We start from the raw sequence: 27,695 nt of genomic DNA on the forward strand, positions 1-27,695 counted from the left end.
AGAGCAGTGAGGGAATCAGCCATGAACCAGAGAGCAGCACAGGACCCAGCACTGCATTGCTAAAATGCTTCATTTTCTTTGTGATGAATGAGGACAAAACTTTATCTTGGAACTGAGTAAATGCAGTATTAAGGGTGGATTAATCTAGGCTAGTTATTTTCAATCTGTGGTCCTTGGAGTCATGGGAGGCCCACAAAGTATGTCTAAGGGGTCCATGAAAGTTGACTATGATCCATCAGAAGAATGTGAATACCCACACTTACAGTTCAAAGAGGTCCGTATCTTCATTCAAATTTTTTTAGGGGTCCACAAATGAAAAAAGTTTAAAAACCACTGATTTAGGCTATGGGTAGCACAGCCTTTAATTATTTTATAGGGGAAGGTTAAAAACAAAAATAATTTTGGCAAGCAAATAATTCTCAGACTAGCCATTGGCCTGTGGGTAGGGCAATCTCCTGGAAAGAGGGAGATGTGTGTTTGCTTATTGAACAAAAGATGAGCAGTACCACATTCTTCTCTAGCCGTGTTTTGTGTTGCACTGCTTGTATAGTCCCAACTTCAGACAGTTGTTAGGATTGTTAACTTCACCTAAGGAACCAGAGATTTAGCGGAGATTAGGGTCTTCCCAGACTGATTTGGATTGCAATAGGCAGGAGTGAATTACCTGTGTGGCCAGTCTGGATTGCATCTGAGACATGCAGCAGCATATTTACTATGGGAGATTTTAAGGCCAAAATGGAAGCAGATAATGAATCTAGGCACCTAACCAGTTTTGCAGTCACTATCAGGGGTCAATTTGAACTTAAGACTTAGCTAAATTCTACCCAAGTCCTGTTTAGGTACTTCAGAAATCGTTAGGCTCTAACCCTAAGTGACTTTCCTTCACACAGATTTCAGATTCACTGTCTTTTCATTACAGCCTTTTTTGTTTTTTTGTTAGGTCTGCTCGGATATTGATGAGTGTAATAACGGTGGAAATGAATTGTGTGTTCCCAATTCCCACTGTATAAACACCTTGGTAAGCTACCTTCTATTTGCCATTTTCGAACATTGATCATTTAACAGTTACATCATACTAAGACTTGGATATAGAGTTCTGATGTGAGAGGTATCTATCATATCTGTTTAGACTGAATAAATAAATGAAAGGATCCCATTCTCTGCCTCTTAAGAATGTAACTGGTCAGTATTCAATTTGTAGTCAACTTGTCCACATAAACTGTATTGCTACCCCTTCACTCCAGCAATGGCAGCAGGTCCCCTTTTCATTCCCTGTAGGTGAAGGAGTTCTAGGAATTGTGTGCATTTGAAAGAGAGGCATCCCCTGAGAGAATATATCTTCACTTCCCCCACCCAGGAGCAGCTACAGCAAGCTGTACTCTTTTGGTAGGAGCAACAGATCCACTTCTCAAAGATATTTGTAGTGCCAATCACCTTAATATGGTAGCACACTGAGAGAGTCATCCTCTAAATGCCATGCTTGGGATCATGGGCAACTGGTGCCACCAGCAGCCAGTCAGCAACCAGGGTCGGCATGATCGGGGATTGCTTCTCCTGGAGCCCCCATTTCCTGGCTGGTGCTTTCAAAGGGAGCACCAGTGCTCTCGCCTGCTCCCCTTACACGTTGCCACTACTTGGGATAACTTCCACTTTTCCCTGAATCACCAAGGTATTTTTCTCTACGTACCATAAATCGGAGACCCAAGGGGACCCTTCTCTCCAATTGCCACTTCTGTTAAGTTGCACCCTGATCTTCAGCAGATATTGAGGGCTTCCTTGAACCCATACAGAAGGTGGCAAATTTCCTTAGAGGAGAAACAGTAACACTCCCTACCTGACATGGTGCACCCACTTATGAGGCAGTCATAGACCCAGCCAGGATGATATGGCCATCCCACTGCCAAGGGGCAGACAAAAATACAGAGTCCACAGCAAATGAAAATGCTAGGCTGAATAGGAACAAAGAACATAGAAAATTGGAATAATTTGGTAAGAGGTTCCTTCTCCTCCATCAGTTTCCATTTCAGGATTGCCAGCTACCAGGCTTTCCGAGACCATTCTGATTTCCAAGTTTATTAGAGGATGGCAGACCTGAAGGAGTCCTTTCCCCTTCATAAGAGAGGATTTAATATCTGATCATGGAGGGACACCTAGTGGCAAAGATAATCCTTCAAGTGGCCCTGTACATAGCCAGGTTCATAACTTCAGTGATTGTGATGTTTAGATCTTCCTGGTTAAAGGGTTCCAGTTTCCCAGGAGGTTGGAGCTTCCTTCCAGCTCAAATGGTGGAAGACTAGCCATTTGTGAGTCTGGAACTAAGACTCTGCACACCTGAAAAGAGGCTACAGCTGGACTTCATTGGGGGGGTGTTATCCCTCCCTTAGAAGTGCGAGTTCAAGCACCCTAAACTTCCACCCCAAGCAGGGTTCTTGTGCTATGGAGATGTCAACTCTGTGCTGCTTTCCCTTCCTTCCGAAACTGCATGGCTTGCTTTTAGCCAGCATGGATCATCTCAGACCAGTGGATCCTGGATGTGGCAGTGTTCAAATCCATCTAGTTCAAATCACTGCCCTCTTGCAACATCCCTTCCCCATCCCTTTTTAGGGGTCCTTCTCCTGAGAGTCTGCTGTGGGAAGAGTTCCATTCCCTTGGAAGTAGGGGCCATAAAACAAATTCCCCACAGCTAAGGGGAAAGGATATTATAGCACTTACTTCCCGTTTCTGAAGAGGTAGAGAGTTTAGAGACCATACTAAACTTTCTTAGGTCCAAGATTGTTCATTCATTAGCTTATGGTCAAGATAGTTACCCTGGCAGCCATTATTCCCTCCCTATATCAGGAGGGGACTGGTTCATATCTCATGACTTTCAGTATAGTTCCTTCCTTGTTGCCATAAATCACTTGCACAGGAAGTGTTTCTGATTCATGGTAGGCTGGGACAACTGCCTATGCACAGCCCCAAGGGGTTTCACCAAAGTACTGGTAGTAGCAGTGTGCTTAGAGACTTAAGGGATTCCAGTTTAACCCTACTTCCGTGACTGGTTACTAAGAAACACTTGGGGCAGTTGGGTCTCAGAAAACCTCTAGAGAATGATGACCCGTTTCTATCCCTGGGATTCCTTGTCAACTACCAAAAGTCTAATCTAGCTCCTGCTCAGATACTAAAGTTCATCAGTGTTTACCTGGGCTTAGTGTCAGCAAGGGCTTACCTCCCAAAGGACAGTTTTTACGCACTTGTAGATCTTATCTTGTTAGTCAAAAAGTGCCCATATATGAGGGTAAGAATTTTCTCGTTGCTGCTTGGGCACATGGCCTCCTGCACACTTGTGATGCTGCATATCAGATTTCACCTTGGGTACTTCAGATCGGGCTCTGTGAATCTGATTTAAGGACAAAATGAGACTACATATCAACATGCTGGAGCTCAGAACAGTGCAAGAGTCTGCCTGGTCATCTTCCCCTATACTTGAAGGTGTCATGACTATTTCAACTAATAACACCCAATATTATACATGGGCAGGGTGGTGCCTGATCTCCCCGCTTATGCAATTGCATTATGGCATGGGCACATAAGCTAAAAAAAATAATCTGTCTGTGGAGCACCTGGCTAAGCTTCAGAATGCTACAGCAGATCTAAGCAGAGTCATCTCCTTATCTCATGAAGGGAGATCAAGACCTTGGTACGTAAGCACATGTTTGTGAAATGGGAACTCCAGTCACAGACAACTGAGATTGAGCGGCAAATACTCTACTTTATTTCCCAGTGGACCTCAGCCAGGTTCTCTTTCAGATGCATGCATAATAAAATGGTTGAGGAGTCTGCAATGTGCATTTCCTCTCACTCTTCTTTATCCCATAAGTCTTCCACAGGCTGAGACAGGCCTGGGTTCTAATGATACCAACAGCCTTCCCATGGCTGAGGCAGTTTTGGATCTTCTTTTCCTGATGATGAAAGATTTTATGATGCTCCCTTTAGCCCAAGACCTACTATCATGGAGAGGAAGGAGGATTTTCCACTTGGATTTCCTCTCCGTTTTCCAGCCTGGATGGTGGATGGCACATTCAGATATAGCAGGATTCGGGCCAGAGATGTGCTTGTCCACAGAAAGGATTCTTCCAGGCCTACCTCCTTTGCAGAATAGGCTAGGTCTTTGTTCTAGTGCTGGGCAAGAAACACTGCCCTGGCCAAGTCTATCATACCTGAGGAGCTTGATTAGATGCTGGATCTAAAACACCAAGGACCCTTTCTTCATCTCAGTTAAGGTCTACCTGGCAGCTATGTCAGCCTTCCATCCTCCAGTCAATGATCTGCAAGGCCTTTCTCACCAACATCCTTCATATTTCTTAAAGATTTGTCCTCTGTGGGAGCTGAACCTAGTACTGACATTTGCTCATGAGATCATCCTTTGAGCTTTTTAATATGTTCCCTCCTACATCTTTTTACTAGTGATTACATGAGCAAACAGGATGAGTGAGAGCCAAGTCTTCATGACTGACCCTTCTTGTTGCACACTTCCTCTCAACAAGATGTCCCTGAAGCCTCATCAAAAAATCCCAGCCAAAGCAGAAGAAAAGCTTGTCAGTTTTCCAGTATTTTCCTCAAAGTTCAGTTCCTCCTGAGCAAAACTTCATTATATTCAGTGGACACTAAAAGAACTTTGGCCTATTACATGCATAGGACCAAGCTACACTCGAAAGTCTCCACAGCTCTATCTCAATAGCCAACAGATTTTAATGACACAGTGATAGCCTAGGGACTGTAGATCCTGGGCCACATGATACTGCTAAGGTGGAGCAACTGTCCATGTTATAGGCATTTTCCACTGGTGCTTGGCCGTCTAGCCCTATCTTATGTACCCATAGGCAACATCAGGACAGCCACCTGCAAACTCCATTCATATCTTCACATTACACCATTACAGAAGCCTCAAGAGCTTGGGACTCCCATGGAATTAGCATGGGAGTCCCATGCCCAAGGGGATACTGTCTACCTAGGGGAACTCTGAGACCTGCCAAAGCTGTACAGATATCATTATTTCAGTGTACATGGGGCTTATTTTGATTTAACTCAAGTCAAATCCTAGACCACATTTGCACCAAAAAGCTGCCTGAGTTTAACAGGGTATAAACAATGTTTAAGAAAAACCAAAGCCAACCTTTGTGTAGATGCTCTTATATCAGTTAAAATTAGCATTGAGATAATCAAAAACAACCCTAGTTTGAACTGAAATAAGAGGGTCCACATAAGAGTGACTGATATTGACTGATTAGGTTAGCTGGTGTAACCTGTAAATCTAGTCAAGATCTCAGCAAAGCACAAATGGTCATAGTAATACCCTCTCCCACTGACTGGTGGCTCATTTTTAGTGGGATAAGCATGTTTGCCAGGCAAGCAGAGAAATTTTCACTGCTGGCACTCTCCCTTTCCTTTGGAAAACAGAAGGCTGGTCTCCAAAGCAGTCAGTTTACCAGTTGTTCATGAAGAAAACTGTAACAAAAAGAACTAGTAAGAAGTCTCAATGAATGTGAAACAGCCTGCACACTGTAAACCAATACTGTGAGATGAAATGCAGACACACTTACTGTCAGATAAATTAGTTCATTTCCATATAGTTCTGTTAACTCTGGTAAATTATTGTTTGTCTTTACAGGGGTCTTATCGCTGTGGACCATGCAAAACTGGGTACGTGGGAGACCAGATCAAGGGATGCAATGCTGAGAAAAGCTGCAGAAATCGAGCACTGAACCCATGTAGTATCTATGCGCAGTGTATTGAGGAGAGGCAAGGAGATGTTTCATGTGTTGTAAGTTAATGATACAAAGTATTTTAGTATTCTGCCTAGAAACTCCCCAAAAGAGTCCTGGAAAGGGAGGGAACGACTTGTTTTACTTCTTGTATATAGAAATGTTTTGGTCAGTGAACTATGACATGCATCTGAACTGGTTACAATCATAGTTGAATTGTGTCCATAACACAGACATGGTGTTTTTCCATAGAACACCTACAGGTAACCATACCTGGGTGTTTACATTTACCATGTTAACTAACAACCTTTTTGATGTTGTGCTTCAGGGAAAATATAGCTACTATCCTGTGCTGTCTCAGCAGAAAAGAGCTCTGAGTAGTCATACATACAGAGCTGCAGCAGTATTCTCTGGGATGTTCTACTGTACAGAGTTACAAAAAGGGTTTTTTGATTACATAAATGTGTACATAACACACAATGAAAGAGATAGTTAGCCATGTTAGTTTGAAGATAACAAGATAATGGCATTCTTGTATTTACCTGGTAGTCCAGACTGTATTCTTTGTGGAGCAGCTAAGAATACACTTCATGTGTAGATCCTCCTGTCATTTTAGTTCTGGAGTTTGCAGCTTTCAAAAGCAATGTTGAGATTTATTGGTGTGGGATAGCGTAGCAAAAGTTTTCACTGCTGGACTGAAACCAAAGGTGTTCCATCAGCCACCCTAGCCTCTGAACCTTGCTCAACTTGCTGCCTTGGAAGCAAAAGATTGTTTCCATGTCTGGAGTTTGCAATTTTCTCCTTGCCTCTGTAGCTGAATAAAGGTATGGACACACATAACATTTAGAATGTAACAGCTACTGCCCTTCTGAAATGTTCCCCTTTTGAAATGGCTCCAACAGTATCTTAGTCCATATCCTAAATCTGCTTATGCTCATACTTCACTTGCTAGACCTGCTGAAAGCAGTCATCTCATGCTAAGGGTGTTAGATTACAGAAAACAACTGGGATACTTGAAATCCTTGTCTGTAATGGCAAGATTTCCATGTATTTGTGCTAAAGGGAGTCAGGATAGGATTGAGATCTGCATGCAGTTTTACATGTATTTACCCAAACCATTTCAGCATTCATATTCTCTTATTAGGTAATGGTATGAAATTATATTAATTAGATACTTACCTAAATATTTGTGGGCAGACATGCTCCATTTGCTAATGCAATCTTAGTAGCTACATGTAAAATTTTTCCAAAGAGATTGCAGATTCTAGGAACATCCATTTTGCATGTCTGCCCTATTTTTCCAGTGAAATACATAATATCTTGTTATCCTCAAGGAGGCTCTTAACCTCTGCTTCATGTTGACTCCTGTTTACAGTGTCCAAAATGTCCACTAATATTGGATGTCCAATTTGAGATACTGAGGACCACAGCATTCACAGCCCCTAAGGAAGTCATTGTAGTTTTGGGGTACTCAGCATTTTTTTTAAGATCAGGCCCCATGTGTTTCAAGCCAGAAACCCAGGATTGAGTCATCAGTTGTTAGTGGATTTCATACTTCGGAATTAATTTTTTTTTATCTGTATTAATAGGTATCAATAAGTTCTTGAAAATATTGCTATTAATGTCGGTGCTTTCTGTATATTGCTCCTTTCTAAAATGAATGTGGGATTTCCCACCTTAAGCACTGTTGTAAGTGTTTGCAAAATAGAATTTTTGTTCCTTCTGAAATTCTATAATCGTGTTTTCATTTGTAGTGTGGTATTGGTTGGGCTGGTGATGGTTATATCTGTGGAAAGGATGTAGATATTGATGGCTATCCTAATGAAGACCTCACATGCTCTGCTGACACCTGCAGAAAGGTAGGATACTCATCCTTGATCAGCAGGGATCCAGGTTTTCCGTTTCCCACGGAAAAACAGAAAAAAATACGGATTTCCCCTTTTTATCAGAGAAAACACAGATTTCTCCTTTTAGCAGAGAAACCCACGGATTCCCTGCTTTTGTAAAGAGCTCTGCAGGCTGGTTGAGCTCCAGCCTGCAAAAGCTGTTTGCAAACAGAGCAGGAAAGCCCCAGTCCTGCCCGGAGGGGGAGAGGGAAGGGTGGGGCCTGAGGCTCTGTCAGCCACAGCTCTGGGCTCAGCTCAGCTTCGCTCTTCCCTCCTGGAGCCTGATGTAAGTGGGGCTTGCAGGGGGCTGGGGACCCCTCTGGCAGGGCTGGGGGGTTGCGGGTCATGGCTGGGGGCACTGGCAGGGCTGGGGAAGCCAAGAGCTGGCTCTGCCCCGACCTGAGCAGGCAGAGCAGTGGGGGAACCGGCTCCATGCTGCTTCTGCTGCAGCTGCCTGCTGTTAGGGGCAGGGAGCTGCAGACTTGAGTCCCTGGCCCTATAGCCCTGGCAGCCGGCAGCCCCCTCCAGCAGGACTTGGGGGGCAGGGACTGTGGGTGGAGGCAAGAGGCATGAGTAGGGCAGGGGGGCTGTTGTGGGGGCGAGTGTGAGGCACCAGCAGGGCTGGGGAGCTTTAGGAGGCAGTGAGGGGCACCAGCAGGGCTAGGGAGGGCTTCAGGGGGCTTTTAATTTTAATAACAGATTTTGGGGGTTTAATCAGAGAATTGGGGGGGGGGGGTTGTTTGTTTGGTTTTTTGTGTCAGAGAATTTGTGATTTTGAAAAAAAACCAGGCTCCCTGTTGATCAGCTAGGGCAGTGATAAAAGAGGCAGGTAGAGAGATTAAGGAAAACATTACAAATTGTCAGCAACTTTCTGCTTTTTTGCAAGCTGCCTAATGTTTCTTGTATTTAAAAAAGTATTTCATTTGAAAAACTTTTAGTTAATAAAGAAAGAGAACGAACATTCACCGGAAGATTCAAGTATCCCATGGGATGCTGGTCATATTTGAGGGTTTTATTTTTTGCATAGGACAACTGCAGATTTGTTCCAAACTCTGGACAAGAAGATGCAGATGGTGATGGAATAGGAGATGCCTGCGATGATGATGCTGATGGAGATGGAATACCTAATGAACAGGTGCTGTATATAGCTATGGAACTAGTTTGGGTGACGGTCTACTTTGTTAGATGCCATGAATGGACTTCCTAGCATTGTATGAGTCCATTGACAGCATTTAATGCAGTAGGCTGTCACCTACAAAAGCTCATGCCTCTCTGAACAGGTTAGTTGCTAAGTTGCCACCCTTCAATTTAGCAACTTCAAGCCCTACCTCCTGCTTGAACAAGTAGGAGATTGAGACCATATTTTTATATGGAAGTCTTAGATTCTGGAATATTGATTCAGTGACAAACATATTCATCAACAATATTTGTTGTTAAAAATATTCATTGACAGCCACTGAAATGTTGAGAGAAAAGATGACTAATAATGTTGATCAAATGAAAAAATATTGCTAATGAATTTAGACAGCATCTGACAAAGTAGGTTGTTGCCTGCAAAAGCTCATGTTAGAATCAGTTAGTCTGTGGATGTCTTTACATGTGCTCTGAGGTAGGAGACGGGCATTTTTATTAGAGCGGTTCTCAGGAGGTGAAGAAGTGGGACTCCTCGTCTCTCCATTTAAGACTATATGCTCCTCACCTTCCATTGGCCTTGCAATACTGGTACTAAATTGGAAGGTACATTAAATCTGGACATGAGTTTTCTGTATCAAAAAGTCAAATTACTTCTTATTTTGGTCTGTTTGAGAATATGCCAGTAGGGGGCACTTGTCTTCCACCTAGTGGATTGAAGCAGCAAACTTGTTTATGCACCCTAATTTACAGTTTCTCAAATTGTATTAAATAAGAATGTCTGCATTTCTAGGCAGCCCATTTCAGTGGACCTGTGTGAAATTAGAAACAATATCCTAAGTGAGAAGAAAACCCCTTGGGCAACTGATCTTTTTGCCACTCTAATAACTCAAAATTGGCAAATAATTGGTGAGATTTATTCCAGGTGTAATGGATGCACAGACTGTCATACTCCTCATAGTAACATATTTCCTCCTGCAAAAAAATAAATAAAATTCAAGCCTCTATCTCATGGAAGTGAAAGAGCTAGGATTACTTGACTTCAGTAAGAATCTAACAGAGTGGAACACCGGTGTCTGTCTCTCTTTTAGGATAACTGTGTTTTAATCCCTAACGTTAACCAGAAGAATAGTGATCAAGATATCTTTGGAGATGCTTGTGATAACTGTCGTACAGTGCCAAATAATGACCAGAAGGACACAGATGGTGACGGGAAAGGAGATGCCTGTGATGACGACATGGATGGAGATGGTTGATAAATGTTCACTTATAGCTTCTATGCTAGCCGCAACACTCACCTAATATGCACTACACATTGAAAAGGATATTTGCCACCATCCTTTAGGCATCTCTAAAACTAAAATATCGCTATTATATTTAGTTTAAACAGTGATGGAGTCACCCACAGTTGCTATGTGAAACCAAGCAATTTTGATGGCTTGCTTTCTTGCAGTTGGCATGACTGCTGAAAATGACAGAAAGGTTGTGGCAGGAACTCCAGTAACTAATCTGTGAGACTGTTGAATTGTGATAAGTATGAATCCCAAGAGCAGCAGCTCGCTGGACTTGAAATATAGCAAGTCTTAAGATGTTGTCTCTTAGTCAGCACATCTCCTCTTGAGAGTGTGAGAAAGGAAATGCATGTGGAAATGGAATAAGTTTTCTATACAGACCTTTTGTGTACGTATATCTGTGTGTGTGTGTGTGTGTGTGTGTGTGTGTGTGGATATACATTCATATGTATGTCCACACACACAGACATACAAACATATAGATGGGCTGAGGATGTATACAAACATAGTACTTAGTTTGTAGTTTGTATACAAACATACACTAGAGATAATATAGTATACATAATATGTTACAAATGTATACATATTTTTTAGCATCCGGTCACAGCTGTGAGTACTGTATAGCAGTTAAGCTGCACAGTAATTCACATGAAAATTAAGAGTATTGAACATGAAATGGATTATCAACACTAGCAGCAGAACCCACAGGACCAACCACATCCCAATATATCAACTTGCCTCTTGCCCACATATTCAGGAGGCTCATATTTTGTCACAGTTTATTCTCATTGTTGTGTGGGTTTCAGGGGGGAAAACATCTCAGGTCCTTTTAAATATACTGGTAATAATGGGCAAAAAGTGTCAGTTGGTGTAAACTGTAATGTGAGGGAATTGGATACAATGGGGTGTACGTGATTAAATGGAACACACAGCAATGCCCTTAGTTTAATGCTTCTAACCTTTCTTAAATGATGTGTAGAGAAAAACAAGAAAGATGTGCAGTTAGGGCTTATGAGGCAGTCCTGCACCATGTCCCAAGTGACCAACCACAGACACTGAGTGTAGCTGAACAGTAATGCTGCAATATATCCATTTTGAAAAAAACTGTAATATTTAGAAAACTTAAGGAGTCATTTTGACCGACATCAGGTGTTTTCAGGTATTAAGAACCTTTTGGACAACTGTCAGAGGATCCCCAACCAGGACCAAAAGGACAAGGATAATGATGGTGTTGGTGATGCTTGTGATAGCTGCCCTCATATCAGCAACCCCAACCAGGTCAGTGGGGGGAAGAAAATCTGTAGCATACTCGGCCCTGTTATTAGTGTGACAAGTGACTGTGGAGAACTAAACAACTGTGAAAGAATGTGGAGACAGAATGTTAGGTATTCCTGCTTTGCTAAGAGCTGTTTAGAAAAACTGGGGAAATGTTGAATTTGGACAATGGCATTGGACACAGAAGTAGTTAGGTGCATTTCCATAAAGCGTGCATCATGTCTGCACCAATGAATGATTAGTATTGCTGTAATATGGTGTTCACAACTGGCCAAGTCCAACCCCACAAAAACCAATGGCAGAACTCCATTGGGAAGTCCCAGTTCAGTTCCATTAATCATTCATTACCACCAGTATAGCATCATTTTAACATATTCTTTCCTCACTTAATACTATAACTTCCCCTTTTTCTGTTTGCAGTCAGACATTGACAATGATCTGGTTGGAGATTCTTGTGATACCAATCAAGACAGGTATTGTGCATCCTATTTCTAATTAATATCAATTGGCAAGCAGATTAATTTAGCTCTGGTGTAAGGTAGTCTATTGCCACTAACTTCAGAGCAGCACTTCTACAAACCCAAGCTGAATTTAGCTCCACTGTTTTCAGTGCTTCATGTCTGCTATGTTCACACTTCATATTTTCAATACATCAGATTCTCTTCTGAAATAACATCTGGCCTGCTGGGGGTGAAGGGGAGCTCCAGAGCCACTCCTGCCCTGTTCCAGCTGGGCTGCTTGGGGAGCCAGGATCAGCTTGGCACTGCAGCAGCAGTGACAGTAGACGAGTTGCCCCTCTCTGCCCCACGAGTGTTCCCCACCAGCCAGGGAGCAGGCTTAGAGAGGGGTAACCTGCCCACCACAGCTGCTGCTCAGCTGTCTCCAGTTGAGCCCAGGTTCCTCTGCAGCCCAGCTGGAGTGGGGTAGGAACAGCTCTGGAGCTCCACCCATCCCTGGGACAGCCAAGGACAGTGGCAGGTGGGGGAAGGGAGAACGAGAGGGGAAGCAAGGGGAGATTTTTCCTGATTTAGGGTCTACTGCTCCCATGGTCTGCCCATAGAAATAGAAATTACACCCTACTCAGAACTTGTTAAAACTACACAAATCAAAACAAAGGAACAGTTTTTATAGTGAAGTGTTCTGTGTTTTTCTCAGTGGATTACTTCACTCTGACAGAAATAATTTCACAGTAAAAGGCAGAAATGTACCCTAAACAAATCCCCTTCATTTTACAAGAATCTGGTGGGTAGGTTTATCTTCAGCCTTTGCTTATGCTGGGCCTAGTGGCAACTCCATTTGTGCTGGGGAAAATTGTTTCTTTACTTCTGAGAGCAAGTCACAGTATAAGCTATGCTCATTTTTTTACTCTGTTGTGAGTGATTCCCGGAAAAACAGATTTGCAGCACTATATTTTACTTTTCTTTTTCTGGCAGTGTGACAATTAGCTCCCTGCCCTGTAAAAGCATAATACTTAAAGCACCTCACATCTGCTTCACACAACAGCAGACACAGGTGTGGTGCTGGCATGGATTACAGAAGATGGTTCCAGTTCTAGTGCAAAACACGAAGTCTTCAGATCAACTTTGACTGAACCGGTGCAGCTTATTGCGATTTCCCTGATCCAGTCACAAGATTCTGCTGCCTCAGGCCTCCTGCCAAGACATTTCCCCAAAACCTTTTTCACATCAGTGCTGAACAACATATAAGTCTGCCAGCTGCACTGATATGATGGCTGTGAGGTGTGTTGTCTGGAGATGGCATGGTTTTGTCAAAAGCAGTATTGCTGCACAGATGTACTAACACTTAACAAGGAGAAACGAGGCAAAAAACAGCCTTCTCTCCTTGCATAGTAGATCTTTACTATAAACAGTTTAAATAAACAGATTTCACTGTCCAGGATACTTTCTCCCAAAGCCCCAGTGATAAACTACTACTTTTTTTCTTGTGGGGCCACCAGGTCCAATCAGATGGGCACAAGAAGTACTCTGCATTAAAAAATAGTGTTGGTGCTGTTCTTAAGTCTGGAGGCAGGAACTCATATAGGTTGTGGGTGTTTTTTATAGTGATGGAGATGGACACCAGGACAGCACAGACAACTGCCCCACGGTCATTAACAGCTCTCAGCTGGACACAGATAAGGATGGGCTAGGCGATGAATGTGATGATGACGATGATAATGATGGAATTCCAGACCTCATTCCCCCAGGCCCTGATAACTGTAGGCTTGTTCCCAACCCAGGACAGGAAGATGAGAACAGTAAGTAAGTCTATTCTATCCCCTTGTGCAGCACTGTATCTACAACACCCCAGATGGGATCATGGGCTCACCAAGTAATCAAATTCACATAGTTTTGCAGCTCATACACAAAGCTTAACAGTACATTTCCCATGTACTGAGGAGAGCCCTGTTGACCACTTCATCACCAACTCTGGGCTGATGCATGTTAAGAATCTGAGCCAGTGACTCTTGCCCATGCTATTGGCTAGATTCTGTGCTGCAGCTCTCAGGAGCCACAGCTGGGGAGAAGCGTTAAGGCATTTCTTTGCCTCAAGATTCTAGGCTGTGCCTTACCTTACAGAAGCCTTAATTTGCTGTCTACAACCTCCTTCACAACTGCCTGACACACCCCAACATAGGTTTCCATAAGGCTACCTCATCCCTATTTATGGCAATAGAGTGATGTTGTACTCAGCCTTGGTGAGGCCGCAGCTGGAGTACTGCGTCCGGTTTTGGGCTTCACAATTCAAAAAGAATGTGGAGAAACTTGAGAGAGTGCAGAGGAGAGCCACGTGCATGATCAGAGGTCAGGAAAACAGACCTTATGATGAGAGGCTGAGAGCTATGGGACTCTTCAGCCTGGAAAAGCACAGGCTCAGAGGTGATCTGATAGCCACCTATAAGTTCATCAGGGTGCTCCCCAGGATCTGGGGGAACGTCTGTTCACCGGAGCACCCCAAGGGATTGTGACAGCTAAAAATTGTATCTGTATAGTGAAGGTGCTTGCTGAACTTTCTGTGAGGATTAAACCAGGTGTTTCTTGTTTGTATATGTATGGAGCTGCATGTTGCCACTAAAAGTTCAATTAAAATAAAAGATTAGTGAGGCCTTGTATGTAGTGAGGCCTTGTAAAATTAGTAAGGCCTTAAAAGTAGTAAAGCCTTATATGCAGTGGCGCAGTTAAAATTAACCTTATCAGAAAAATGCAAAGACTTATACTGCTATTAGTCAGTCATAAAGAAAGTTCGTAGTATAAAAATATGAGTAGCTGTGAGTCCACAGCATAGCTCAGAAGTTATAAATTAGCTAGCACATCCAGAAATTATCAAAAGAAAGATGCAGCATTGTAAGAGAAGCTACTAATTTAAAAATTAGCTGGTAACCTAAATTCAGTAAGCCCATAAATCTCAAAGAACCCAAGAACTCAATACCAGAGTCCTTCTCGGTACCCCTCGAACAGCATAGATCAAAGATGCCTGACTTCGCTAAGCTTTATAAAAGAAGAACTTGTCATACATCAGGCATCAAAAAAAACTGCCAAAAAGTTGCTGACATGAATTGTTATCGTCTGTCATTGTTGTCTTGTTATACTATGCATAGTTGTGTGTTTATTTAGTCAATAAACCTTTCTTACCTTTTTACCCCCGACCACTCTCTCAATCCCAAACCCTCCCACTAGCAGCTAAAACAGGGATGACAAGATTGAATGGTCACAAACTCCTCCATGACTGTTTCAGGCTGGACATAAGAAAGAACTTCTTTACTGTCCGAGCCCCCAAGGTTTGGAATAGACAGCCGCCAGAGGTGATTCAAGCACCTACTTTGAATGCCTTCAAGAGAAACTTGGATGTTTATCTTGCTGGGATCCTATGATCCCTGCTGACTTCCTGCCCCTGGGGCAGGGGGCTGGACTCTGATCTTCCGAGGTCTCTTCCAGCCCTGATGTCTATGAAATCTATGAAATGGCTTTATCTGGAGCCAGAATCTGGTCTTGCCTGTCATTTCATAAAGAATGATATTTGACAAGTTTATTCCAATACGAAATAAAGCTTGTACTAAGATTCCTGTGACTCAAAACAGAGCAGTAACAAATGGGATAGAATATCTTGGTTGATCTCATTGCTTTAAAACTCACTGGACATGTCTACATGGGCATTGATGCACTTTTTCTAATGCATATTAAATATAGTGCCTCTGGGTGCCTAAACACAAGTGCAGAGTCAGCTCTGATGCACCAGAATTCATGTAGCGCGTTGGAGGAGATTCAGTTGTTGGCTACGAAGGACCAGCTCACGGGATCATAATACATTCTAATTTATTGGATGGGATGTGAAGTTACCAATAAAATCATAAATGCAAACTTTGAGTTATGGGTGGTACTGGTCAACTTAGCACATACACACACATGCACTCACTCATTCAAACCCATGTAGTATAGTGTATAGTAGCTGCTGTCGTCATTGTGAGAGCACTGGTGTCAGTATATCTACTTATCCGAAGCCCTAGAGTCTGCTGTTGATGGTCAGCTTCCTTCAAGGTGATGTCTTCTACAGAAGGGGGTTGCCTGCTTGTCCTTCTGTCACTTTACAGTTACAATTTCAATGTGGTTTTAACAGTGGTCCAGGGTGTAACTTCATTCTAGAGGGAGTACATTCCTTAAGGGTTTAAAAGTATAAAATATAAAATACAAAATGCCATGGTAAAGACAAGACAGATGAAATATAAAAATGCACTGTGAGAAATATATAAAAATGCAATGTGAGGTAGTGAGGATCAAAGGCTACTGGGGACAGTGAGTGAGTTAGGTTAGGACAGGATATATTTACAGTCTTTGCAGTGGATATTTTAGTTCTTTTGTTTTCTTTAGTGACACAGCTTAATTGATTTGTAGATGTAGTTGCTAGTTTTCTCCTACAGAAAGCCACTTCAGCTTTCTGGCTTGTTCTGAGCCTTGCCACACCCATGGAATGTGTGTGCTAGGTCTCTGCCAATACTTAGAAGGAAAAGAAATGCGCAAAATGGGTGGGGTGCAGGCAAGAAGGGGCTTCTCTTATATCCATGTCCAGAAGGGAAATGTACAAAGGGGGCTTTCTACTACACAATTAGTAGTGTTTGCTGGAGCATGGTAATTGCCACGCTCCTGTGCCTTGTGCATTAGCATCTCCATGCTTAAAAATGGAGGCAGGAGTGCTTGAACTAAAGCTTGTCAAATGAGTTTTAGTTGAAGTGCTCCCGCTACCATTTTAAGTTCAGGGAGCTGATACAGAAGACATGGTGGTGCTTTAATTAGAGCAGCTCTCGGAGCCTCTAATTAAAGCACTGCCCCCCCACCCTCGGAGCAAGTGTAAAAGTGCCCTCCAATGTGAGGTACTAAATTAATGCACGTTAGGCTGTGCTAATGTGCAGTAGTGCATTTGCATGCTTTTTTAGTAACACTTAATGCATAGTAAATTATTTTACTGCGCCTTAGAATAATGTAACTTTGTTTTTAGGCAATGCTTTACCGCTCAGTAAAATAGTCTACTGTGTATTAAAGCTCACATGTAGACGTGCCCACTAACTTGTAAAATAGGCCATAAAATGTTTCAGTTTTTCAGTAGCTCAGAGAATGGTGCAAAACAATGTTGAAAATAAACTGAGACAGTGAAACATCTCTGATTCACATTTGTGCTCGACGGACACTTTGTTACTGAATCTTGCAAACAAGCAGGTTTACAAACAATTTACAAAGCAAAAATAAAGCATCTTTGGATATATTTAGTGGGACATAGTTATTCCACTGATTAATGTTATTGGGAATTTTATAGTGAGCCAGAAAACAATCATGTACCATTTTAAATCTTAGGCATTTGATAACTTTGCTGTGAAATCTGGCCTTGGAAGTGGTGGCAGAGTTTGTTTTTGTGCAGTTCTGTGGTATTAACTTTAGACCTTGCGAGTTCTGCCTTATCTTTTGGCTGTGCCGCATAAGCGGTCAGGTACTAATATATGTATCAATCCTTATTGAAAACACCTTTTCTACCTGGAAAGTTTGCTGTAAATTAGAAGTACTTTTTATTGGTTGCTATTTTGCGGGCACCAGCTCCTGGATTTTAAAGGATCATTAGATATCCAGTCTGACCTCTGGTAAAACACAGGTTATTTCAACATTATCCTTCTATACAATCTTATAATTTGCAGTTTACTAGAGCACTTCTTCCAGAGCAGCTTCCAGTCTTGATTTGAGGACACCAAAAGATGGAAACTCTATAATTTGCCTTCGTCATATGTTTAACCCAGTGATAATGTCTAATGTGGTGGTTGCTGAATTGTAAATTGTCCTCTTTTGTTTCTCTGATTCACCCAGCTGATGGTGTTGGTGATATCTGCGAGTCTGATTTTGATCAGGACACAGTAATTGATCAGATTGATGTTTGCCCAGAGAATGCAGAGATCACCCTCACAGATTTCAGGGCTTATCAGACGGTGGTGCTGGATCCTGAAGGTGATGCTCAGATCGATCCTAACTGGGTGGTTCTAAACCAGGTAAAAGCACATTCAAAACCGCTTAGCTGATGGAAACAAATCACTAGAAAACAAAAGCCTCTCTTTCTTTTAGAACAACTACATCTGATACATTTGGTTACATCAGTCACTACTAGTCATATTCTTAGCTTGGACTATAATAAACTGTGCATTATTTATCTCAAGGCTTTCCTGCCAGGCCTGTTGCTCTGCTTAATTTTATCTCGCTATTAGCTTAACTCAGCATGTTAATTGCTTTCTTCAAATTTTGCACATGCCAGTTGCAACATCTGTAACAAAAGGTCACTTTTTGATCATTCAGGAACAGACTTCAGCTGTCAGCTTTAGCCATACTTCTGCAGCTAAGCTGAAGCTCCATCACTTCAGAGGGCCAAGGCAGGCATCCACTGGGCATTAAATTTCCCCCAGTCCCTCTTTATTAAGCCCAGTGAATTTAAACTGTTGTGTATCAGGGGCAGAGAATGGGGGAGACGGGCTAAATCCAATTTAGCTTTATTTACCAAAGTAGCACTTGGGTAGTTGCATAACTGCAATTTTAGGCCCTTGAACAGAGTTTGGATTCTGTGCCCAACTGTTGCAGGATAGGATTGCCCTATGCACATACCTGTCAAAAGTAAAATAAGGGAGGAGGAGGGCTGCGTAAGTGCCACTTGGGCATGCGATGGTGAAACAGGACAGGATTCCAAGTTGTCACTAATGCCTAAGGCCTGTCTAGTGGTAGGGAATGGGATAGATTGGATGTGCCCAAGTGGTCCTGTAGGTGAATCCTGCTCCATGGTGCAGAGAAGGTAAAAGCCCCACCAACTTCTAGGCAAGCATGTTTTCTGTATCACTTCATAGCACCATTTCATTTTCCAGCTGAGGCCAATTTTGGGGGCTTCAGAAAATAAATCAGAATCCAACTACCAGTTGTGCATTGTGGAAAGAAAAGGTCTTTTGTGCCCTAGTGAGGCCACCAGCTGAAGCCCTGAAGCATGAGATTTGATGACAATGGTTTTCTTCATGCAGAGCTGCAAGTATTAGGAGCCTGTTGAGGACAATGCAGGCTTCTCCTGGCCTGCCTCTGGCCTATGAAAGAAGGAAATGAACAGGAGGATTCTTAATTTTCAAATCAAAAGGGGTCCACCAGAGCTACCCAGCAGGCAGAGCCCCTGCACACATGGGCCATTCACTAACTGACTGAATTCTTCCTCCCCAGGGTATGGAAATTGTGCAGACCATGAACAGTGATCCTGGCTTGGCAGTTGGTGCGTATCCATTTTCTGCAGTCCCATTTTGAGACGAAACCCTTTGGCAAATGTTTAAGTTTTCTGCCAACTCTTGGTTTTAACTTTTCATGTATATACACTGATCCTAGGCTACACTGCTTTCAATGGCGTTGACTTTGAAGGCACCTTCCATGTCAACACGGTGACAGATGATGATTATGCTGGTTTTATCTTCGGTTATCAAGACAGTTCCAGCTTTTATGTAGTCATGTGGAAGCAGACAGAGCAGACTTACTGGCAAGCAGCTCCATTCAGAGCTGTTGCGGAACCTGGCATTCAGCTTAAGGTACTAGTCTAAGTGCACCATCATTATATCTTTGGATTTGCCATTTCCTTTGGGACAACTAAATGAAGCATATGATGAGTCAATTTTTAATAGACCAGTGCTATTTTCTGCCCTTGCTGGGGACTAACTTGCTAGGGCTTCTTCCTAGAGAAAGAGTAGTTTAATGTGAAAATGTTGCCTTAAATATGTGTATCACCCTAATGAATGTTTGAGGAACCCAGGGGTAACTTGCACTGACAAAAACTTGAGTGCTCATTATGAAAGACTGAAGCAGCTTTAATCAATAGGAATTGAAATGCGACTTAAGGAAAAGAGGGAACATAGGCAGATTTAACTAGCTACTCAAATATTTCAAAGATAGGCCGTGTATGTGTCAGAAGCAGAGCTCTCCCAACAGTAGTCTTTTAAGACCCAGGTGAGCACATAGTTTTGGCTTCTCCTTGTTCCCACCGGCTAAATGGGGAAGCAGCTTGAATAAACTGGCAGGTGTCCAAGTAAGCAGTTGCTTTAATTGGCACGGGGATGTTATGAGCTCAGTACTAGGAGGGCAGTATCCACATGATAAGCATTCTAAGATGTGCTGCACACTATGAAAATGTTTCAAGTTCTTCATCTACAGCTTAAAATGGAAATGCCTCTCTGTTCACTTTCTGTAAACACTCTGTTGGTTTAGGCTGTGAAATCAAAGACTGGCCCGGGAGAACACCTCAGAAACTCACTCTGGCATACAGGAGACACCAATGACCAAGTCAGACTGCTGTGGAAAGACCCCAGAAATGTAGGGTGGAAAGATAAAGTCTCCTATCGCTGGTTCTTGCAGCATAGACCTCAGATGGGATATATCAGGTACAAATGAAAGCTAGCTATGATGAATTTGGTTTACAATCTTACATATCCTGTTTTCTAGCACTTACTTTAGATGGTGATAGATCCTGTGAATGTGTAATACCTTGGGCATTGTTTAAAGTTTGTGGAGATAAAAAGCTGTGAAGTTTTAGATTTACAAAATTCTGTATGCAATCTTATGTTAAGAGGAGAAAAAGAAAACCCTCTCTATAGCCTAGCAATTTAGAAATATTTTCAAATGTCCTTTGACCTCTGTATCTGCTAAATTACATCACAGCTGTCTTACATTTTAAAGATAACTTTAAAAGATCCCTTTTCAAAATACAACTGAAAACACATCTACAACTACATTCAAATCTTAATGTTCCAAACCAGTTGGGATATTATATGAATATTTCTTAATCATGACCCTTTGAAATATGTCCTTAAACTGTAGTAAGTTATCTATACCCTGAACAACTAGTAACAACTCATCAACCAAAGTTGGCTACATGAAAAGCAACAGGCTGGTAAAACAGAACAATATCAGTAATTAGTACGACATGATAGAGAACATATTGCATGACATATGAGTGTATGTTATCATAGGAATGCCACTTCTCCTTTTGAAGGTTGCACATTGCCAGGGACAAAACTGGAGGGACTCAGGACAGTGGATTCACACTCTGTATACCAAGCTATGAAGTGGAGAATCCATTACTGCAGTCACTTCTAAGTATTAACAAGCAGAAGAGAAGGTGTCCCTGCTCTAAAAGTATGATTCACTCAGCCAAGATCCTTTGCAAATTGCTCTCTACTATTAACCTCTTCCAACCCTAATTTTCTCTGTAGTAGGTCTGAATTTACAAGTATAAGCTGAGGTAATGAGATTTGAGCAAACATCCCAGGAGAGAAAAACAGACCATTCAACATTTTTAAACGTTTAAAAAAGCGAAGATAAAAAGTGTAACTGATTTTCAAGAGAAATTGCCATCCTTCATTAAGTATTTGGTCCTGCATTATTCAAACACTGGGAGTTTTACCTTTAGCTTCAATGGCAACAAGATCTGAAAGCACAGTTTAAAAAATTGTCAAGCTGCACTGTGCATCAGAGCATGCCCATATTTACACTGTTTTTCAAGTAGCCTAAATTAGACAAAGTAATAACTACAGAGCTTTTGCAGCCTTACAGAGAGAGTAAAATACAGTCTGTGTCCCATCAGTATAAGAACTAGTAGTGGGATGTTACAGAGTAGCTTAATTTAGACTAAAGTTGGCTCTCCCCTGCCATGCTGAACACAGGGCAACCATACCTGTGAGGGGGTGGTCAGGGTTTCTCTTCCAAGGTTATGCCGATATGCCACAGATCAAACTACTTGCCATAAGGTTGAATCAAGATGGGCATTAAAACACACTGTATGTGGGACAGAGGTAGTCTGTGATTAAGTGTTTCTGTTAGTAATCTATAAAAAGAGAGCTAGACAAAACCAATTCTTCAGAGCCTGTTATACAGAAGTTCTGCAGACCACAATGTGAGAACACTTAGTTGTGGTCTGTGGGAGAACTGAATGGCCAGTGGGTGCTGGTACTCCTCCTTCAGTTAAAAGGAAAACACCAGATGAGAGGCAGATAAAGAGTAAAAACAGAAACCACGATTACCACTTTGCAAAAAGCACAAGTATTTATAGTAGCACAAAGTACAGCTAAAATACATAAATATTTGCCTATTATTACTTTTCCCAAATAAACTAGTACAGTTGACCCGAGGACACCCATGAATTAGTGGGTGTGTTGGGAGTATCCATGAGACAGTCTCTCTCTCTCCTAAGATTTTTCAGGGAAAAAGGGGGCAGCAAGTGCTCTGTTAAGTTTCTCTGTGGTTGTAGGGTACAGGACTGGGAGCAATGGCCTCAATCTGCAGCAGAGGAAATTTACATTGGAGATTAAGAGGAACTTTCTGACCATGCGGGTGGTCAGGCATTGGGACAAGCTACCTAGAAATTGTGGAATCTCCATCCCTGGAAGCTTTCAAAAGCAGGTTAGACAGACACTTGACTGGGATGGTTTAGTCAGGGATGATCCTGCCTTGATCAGGAGGCTGGACTAGATAACCTCATGAGGTCCCTTCCAGCCCTACTTTCCTATGTAAATCTCTCATCCTGAATGCATATTTCGTATGTTCTCAATGTACTAAATATAGACAGATTTTATTTTCATGAGTAGAAATACAGATAAATATGAATATATTAATCCTTGTATTTGAAGAACATTTTATTTAAAAACTATGTGAAGCTCTGGTGGAATAGGGATGCTGGGTATAGGTTGTAGCCGTGTTGGTTTACAGACATGGGCAGAAAAGGTTCTTTGGGTAAATCTGATATGTATGTTTGATTTTGAAGGGCAAGGTTTTATGAAGGTTCTGAACTAGTAGCAGATTCTGGCGTAACGATTGACACCACTATGCGTGGAGGGAGACTCGGCGTTTTCTGCTTCTCTCAGGAAAACATCATTTGGTCCAACCTGAAGTATCGCTGCAATGGTAACATTCCCCTTAGCTTGTGATCATCACCTGACCTGCTGTTCTAAAGGATCAGCAGTTTAGACCATTTTAGTATCTGCCTTTCATCTTTTCTTTTTACCAGCAATGAACCCTATCTATGAAATGCTTTGCCTGACATCATCTAGTTTAGTATGAGTCTAATCTGGGCAAGGGTTGAATTAGCAACTCAGCTAATCCTCATATGAACATCCACAATCTCCCAGCACTGCCATGTCATTGCAAAACATGTCTGCTAAACAGAGTAGTTGCATTTAGGTTGGGATTCAAAAATGTTACTAAGGCTAAAAGCAGAAAATCATTTTATCATAGAATCCTACACACATACAAGCTCATTGTCCCACTTTAAGTATCTGAATTAAGATTTTTGCCCCAGGACAGTCGTGGCTGATTTAATTGCCATTCAAGCTGCGTGTGTAAGCAGCTGTCCCCGCTGTTTAGATGGGAGTCAAAACCCAGAAAAGTCAGCCTGGATTAAACCACTTGTCTGTTTTTTAGCCTGAGGCTAGGTACAGACATTCAAAAATTCCTAAGGCGGAATTGATCTAAATTATGTGATTTTCTGTAGGCAGTGTAGTTTGTGTTGGTAGCAAACAAAACGCACATTCACCCTTTGGTGGAGGGATGGGGGGGGCACAAATCTTAGACTGGGTTCCACTATTTTTAAACCAGTCTGTGTGCTGAGCACACGTTCTCTTATGGGTACAGACCGGCACTGTGTGCTGAACTTCTGTTCTGTTACAGGTATAGACTTGTTTCCAATCACTTAAGCTGGCAAAAGTGTAATTTCTGTACCTGCCTTAAATGTCCAAAGGAACAAAACAAAGCAATCTGTGCAACAAGAGGAGTTGTCCTCAGTATATTACATGCCTGGCATGCACCATGTGCACCTATCAATCCAAAGCATGTAATTTTAGCCAATCCCAGGCTGCTACTGATTGGGTCAGTTTCTCGTCCTGTTCTGTAGACCACCTGCTGTTCCTGTGAATTTCCTCCTCTTGAGGCCTTGCACAACAGCACATTCTAATTTCCTGACTGAAATGAAATGTTTCAGCCCTCTAATTCTGGAAGGCCTCCTCATATCTAAGCCCAGGCTGCAATGAGCCAGAGAGGTTTTTCGTTTGTTGTTTGTTTTTTTTTAAAGAAAACTTCTGAATGGATTTTAAGACAATGATTCTAGAGTATGGACCTTGTAATAGCAGCAATCAAAATAGAGTCCTAAACTGCTCTCATCACCATGTCTTCACTTCTCATGTACAGAGGTGGGCTTTCCTTTGATACAAGAAAGGCATTCTTTCCTCTGTCATTTATGTTATGATGAATAAGCTGCTCACAGGACAGGAGGCAAGGCAGTTCCTGTTGTGTTAGTAGATCAGCCATATCCAGATGGGTCAGGAGATTTTTCCCTTCTCCCAGGATCTATTTCTGTACAATTAAGGCACCCACAATCCAGCTTTGTGTCTTTTGAGGTCTTTTGGGGTATTAAAGCAAGCCCTATTAGCAAATACAGCTCTGACTCAATCAGTAATTTGCACTTTATAGAACCAAAACATCTAAGTCTACATCACCAGCACAGCACTAGCACCAAGGAGACATTTTAACCATTTAATAAGCATGTTCTGCTTTGACAGTGTAAAGCAGGGCCAAGTTTTGGTTCTGTGGTTCTGCAGCTTCAGTAACTGCAAATAAATTGCTGTTCCCAAAAATATTGGAACTCAAGGAAAGTCATTGCTCAAACAAAATACAGCAGGAGCCGGGGGGAGAGGGAGGTTGAGATGGTAACTGGCATTTCCATGAAGTAGCAGGAGTGCTTACCTGTAAATAGAAATTGTATTTTTCCCAAAGCATTAATCCCTCACAATTTAGGACTTTTTTTAAAGAAAGCTAATTTTAAAGCTGCTTTGCAAGAACCTCAGTTAAATCACTGACTTTTCCATAGCTAAAAGCAACATGTTCTAAGCAGTACGTTCATTTATGTTCCCTTCACAGAGCTGAGTAAGCAGCGGTACTGCCAGTTCTCACAGCTTTAAAGCAAGTGTCATGTTTGAAGTTTCTTTTATAAAGCCCCAAGTATTGTAGTCAGATGATTTCATGAGTGGCTCAGCTTTCATTTGAAAAGCAGATTCTACCTCTCATCACTGCAGAAAAAAATGTTGAAAAACATGTCTGCGAAGGTACAGAAAAATACAGTTCAGCAATAAAAAAAAAAGGACCTATCATTTATTTTTTAATTCCCTGATTTTTTTATTAAATGCTTGGGGCTGGGTGAGTCTGGAATGCATGTCAGCTTTAGGTCAAGAAGCTCCACCTCTGACATGCTCACAAATCTATTTCCATCCACTTTTCTAAATGTGCCTGAGAATCTTCAGCACCTGCATGTATACTCTGAGTCTTTGAATGCCATGTTGTGAGAGTTGGCACAAGGGTGTGAAGAGAAATGGTAACATGAACCTGGTCAGTTTTCAGCAAAATAATCTGCAATCAATCTGGTGAGGCTGACCTGCCCTCAGTTTCTTTGCAAATGTGGCAGTATTTCTACCAGACGTTAGCATTGCTTTTCTAATGCTTTTCCCATCCCCCTGTTGCTGTGTGAAAAGCTCACACAAACGGAGGAAGCTGACTGACCATGGAGTGAAACTCTGAAGCTGAATAGACAAAGTTCTGTCAAAGGCACAAAGCAAAATGGGAGGGAGGATGGGTACTGGACAATATTTTCCCCATTTCTATTGATCATGAAGTGGTGTTTGTAAGTGCTAAAGGTATGAAGTTTTCAGATAGAATTGTGATGTTTAAGTTGATGTTTTAAGAGCAGGCTTTTGACTATAGCCTCTTCTGTTGCTGGTAACTCTCATTGGCTGATCAACCCTGTGTACAGATGGCATTTAAAAGTAGAATCTGGGTGTATTCCAGCACTACTTCATGGCATTCTAAAGAGTGCTGACCACGCAAGACAAAAACTGTCTTAGATGCAGCTACAGTTGAATTCGAATGCAAATCTTTTTTCCTCCTGATTGACACTGAGCCCTTGTGTGGTCATTTGCAGCAAGTAGTAGAATACTCAAACTCAGTTAGCATAAGTACCTTAAGCTTCTGAGTTATATATTCAGCTTTAATATTCACACTTTGTCCTGCAGTAGGTTGTACACTAAAGCTCCACTGTTTGTTGTAATGCTGTACAGTGGAACTGGATTCCAAGACAAGTACTGCCAGTTCCTAAATAATGTACTGGCCAAAAATGATTCACAGAAAAGATTCAGTAAACTAGAAATACATTTTAGAACTATCACAAGCAATCTGTAAACTGAAGAGACGGCAGACGTTTCTATCCAAAAACTTAATTCCAAACTATTGGCCCAACTCTATTTTTATATTCTCATCAGTTGTATTGGAAAGAAACTAAATCTTTTGTGTAATTTCTGGTTTCAGACACCATCCCAGAGGACTTTGAAGAATTTCAAGCTCAGCAGTTTGGAGTTGGAGATATTTAACAAAGAAAGCAAACTAAAATTGCTATGGAAAACAGCAAAGCAATATATTTTAAATCCTTATATGATTTTGTAAGAATACACTGCAGCTTGTTTTGGTTGATGTAACTATGTCAGACTTTTTTTTTTTTTTTTTTTTTACATAAAAAAGTGAAAATAAAATGGAGATAAAATAGGCTGTAGGTTCACTTCCTTTAGAAAAATGTTTTTACGTTCTGCCTCCTGGAATTTAATATAAAAAATACTTGTTCATAATCTTTAGCTCAGCTGCAGTGGAAGCACACAGTTAGAATATTCTGCCACCATGGATTAGATATTGAAAGCACAGGGAGATGCAAAGACAGACATGTTGCCTGTCTGTCATGTGTTTGGAATACGCTATTATGCTTATGACATTCCTTTATGTTGCACAAAGTTATCAGTGGTGTCACTGCTGAGATTTAGACATGAAAGCTAACTGTGATGTCAGTTAATTCCTATGTCTGTCAGCACAGGTTGTTTCCTAGGTGTATATTTTCTACTGCCTTTTCCACTCTACTTTAATCTCTCTCAAGAGCTTGGCATCCTACCAGTTCTCCTCTTAGCCTATTCTACTACCTAACAGAGCACACTGTTAGGTTTATTCTTGATGTTTGCCAATTTTCTTTTTAATTTGTTTTATGGAAATGCATTAAATTAATTCTGGTCACAGTTGGGCATTGCCCTAGGCCTTGACCCTCCAAGTTTCCTGGCAAGCTGCTTTAAGTACAAACAGGCTTAGTTCTTGGTTGTGTGCTCCATCTGTGGAAGCCATTTGCAGTTAAAAATCCACTGACATTTTGCTTCATTCAGAATGCTGCTGCACTAACTCTTTACAGAAATGTCCATAAACCATAACCACTACTGTCTTCCCCAACCCTTCCCCATAACAAGGTCTAGCAGCCTCAGATTATGAAACAACCAATGCCTTGGCATGCTTTGGCAACATTGTCATTGAACCAGACTTCTGGCAAGTAGCAATCTTCTGCCACCTTTCTTGCACCTCTGATTGCTTACAATTAATATTTTATCACACAATGAACTAGGCTCAAGGAGCATGATATACTTCTAGGGCAGAAAGGAGTGGACACAGCTGCCAGATCAATGTTACTTTGACAGCATTTTAAATTCCTTTTATAGCCTTTACTATTGGAATGAAGAAAAAACAGTGTCAACTTTGTGTGCACCCACTGCCCCAAAGTATTCTCAGGAACCCTTAGCAACCAACCCTGACAGGCACGTCCAGATAAACACAGGTGTGTGGTATGTGGCACCGCAGACCTGGGGCAAGATCCTGGGGTCAAAAAAACCCACACCAAACAAAAGCAGGGAGGCGCAAATGGCAGCAGCGTGCACTGCCCAAAACGAGCCATTCTGGCTGCCAGCCCGGCTTCCTTCCATGGCT

At 41.8% G+C, this 27,695-nt stretch overlaps 1 protein-coding gene across 1 annotated transcript in view; it reads left to right on the forward strand.

Annotated features, from left to right (window-relative positions):
- Positions 1 to 26,450, forward strand: part of THBS4 (thrombospondin 4) — a 64,028-nt gene extending 37,578 nt beyond the window's left edge. Inside the window, exons 10-23 of the mRNA XM_025201401.1 lie at positions 941 to 1,018; positions 5,651 to 5,803; positions 7,499 to 7,603; positions 8,658 to 8,765; positions 9,853 to 10,012; positions 11,213 to 11,331; positions 11,749 to 11,801; positions 13,392 to 13,585; positions 17,673 to 17,851; positions 19,050 to 19,098; positions 19,209 to 19,405; positions 20,079 to 20,251; positions 22,630 to 22,769; positions 26,214 to 26,450. Coding sequence (XP_025057186.1) covers positions 941 to 1,018; positions 5,651 to 5,803; positions 7,499 to 7,603; positions 8,658 to 8,765; positions 9,853 to 10,012; positions 11,213 to 11,331; positions 11,749 to 11,801; positions 13,392 to 13,585; positions 17,673 to 17,851; positions 19,050 to 19,098; positions 19,209 to 19,405; positions 20,079 to 20,251; positions 22,630 to 22,769; positions 26,214 to 26,275 — 1,770 coding nt within the window. The 3' untranslated portion in view covers positions 26,276 to 26,450. The remainder of the gene's footprint in view (positions 1 to 940; positions 1,019 to 5,650; positions 5,804 to 7,498; positions 7,604 to 8,657; positions 8,766 to 9,852; positions 10,013 to 11,212; positions 11,332 to 11,748; positions 11,802 to 13,391; positions 13,586 to 17,672; positions 17,852 to 19,049; positions 19,099 to 19,208; positions 19,406 to 20,078; positions 20,252 to 22,629; positions 22,770 to 26,213) is intronic.
- The last annotated feature ends 1,245 nt before the right edge of the window (positions 26,451 to 27,695 follow it).

This window comes from Alligator sinensis, unplaced genomic scaffold (assembly GCF_000455745.1).
Source record: "Alligator sinensis unplaced genomic scaffold, ASM45574v1 scaffold159_2, whole genome shotgun sequence".
In the NCBI taxonomy this organism is placed as follows: domain Eukaryota; kingdom Metazoa; phylum Chordata; order Crocodylia; family Alligatoridae; genus Alligator; species Alligator sinensis.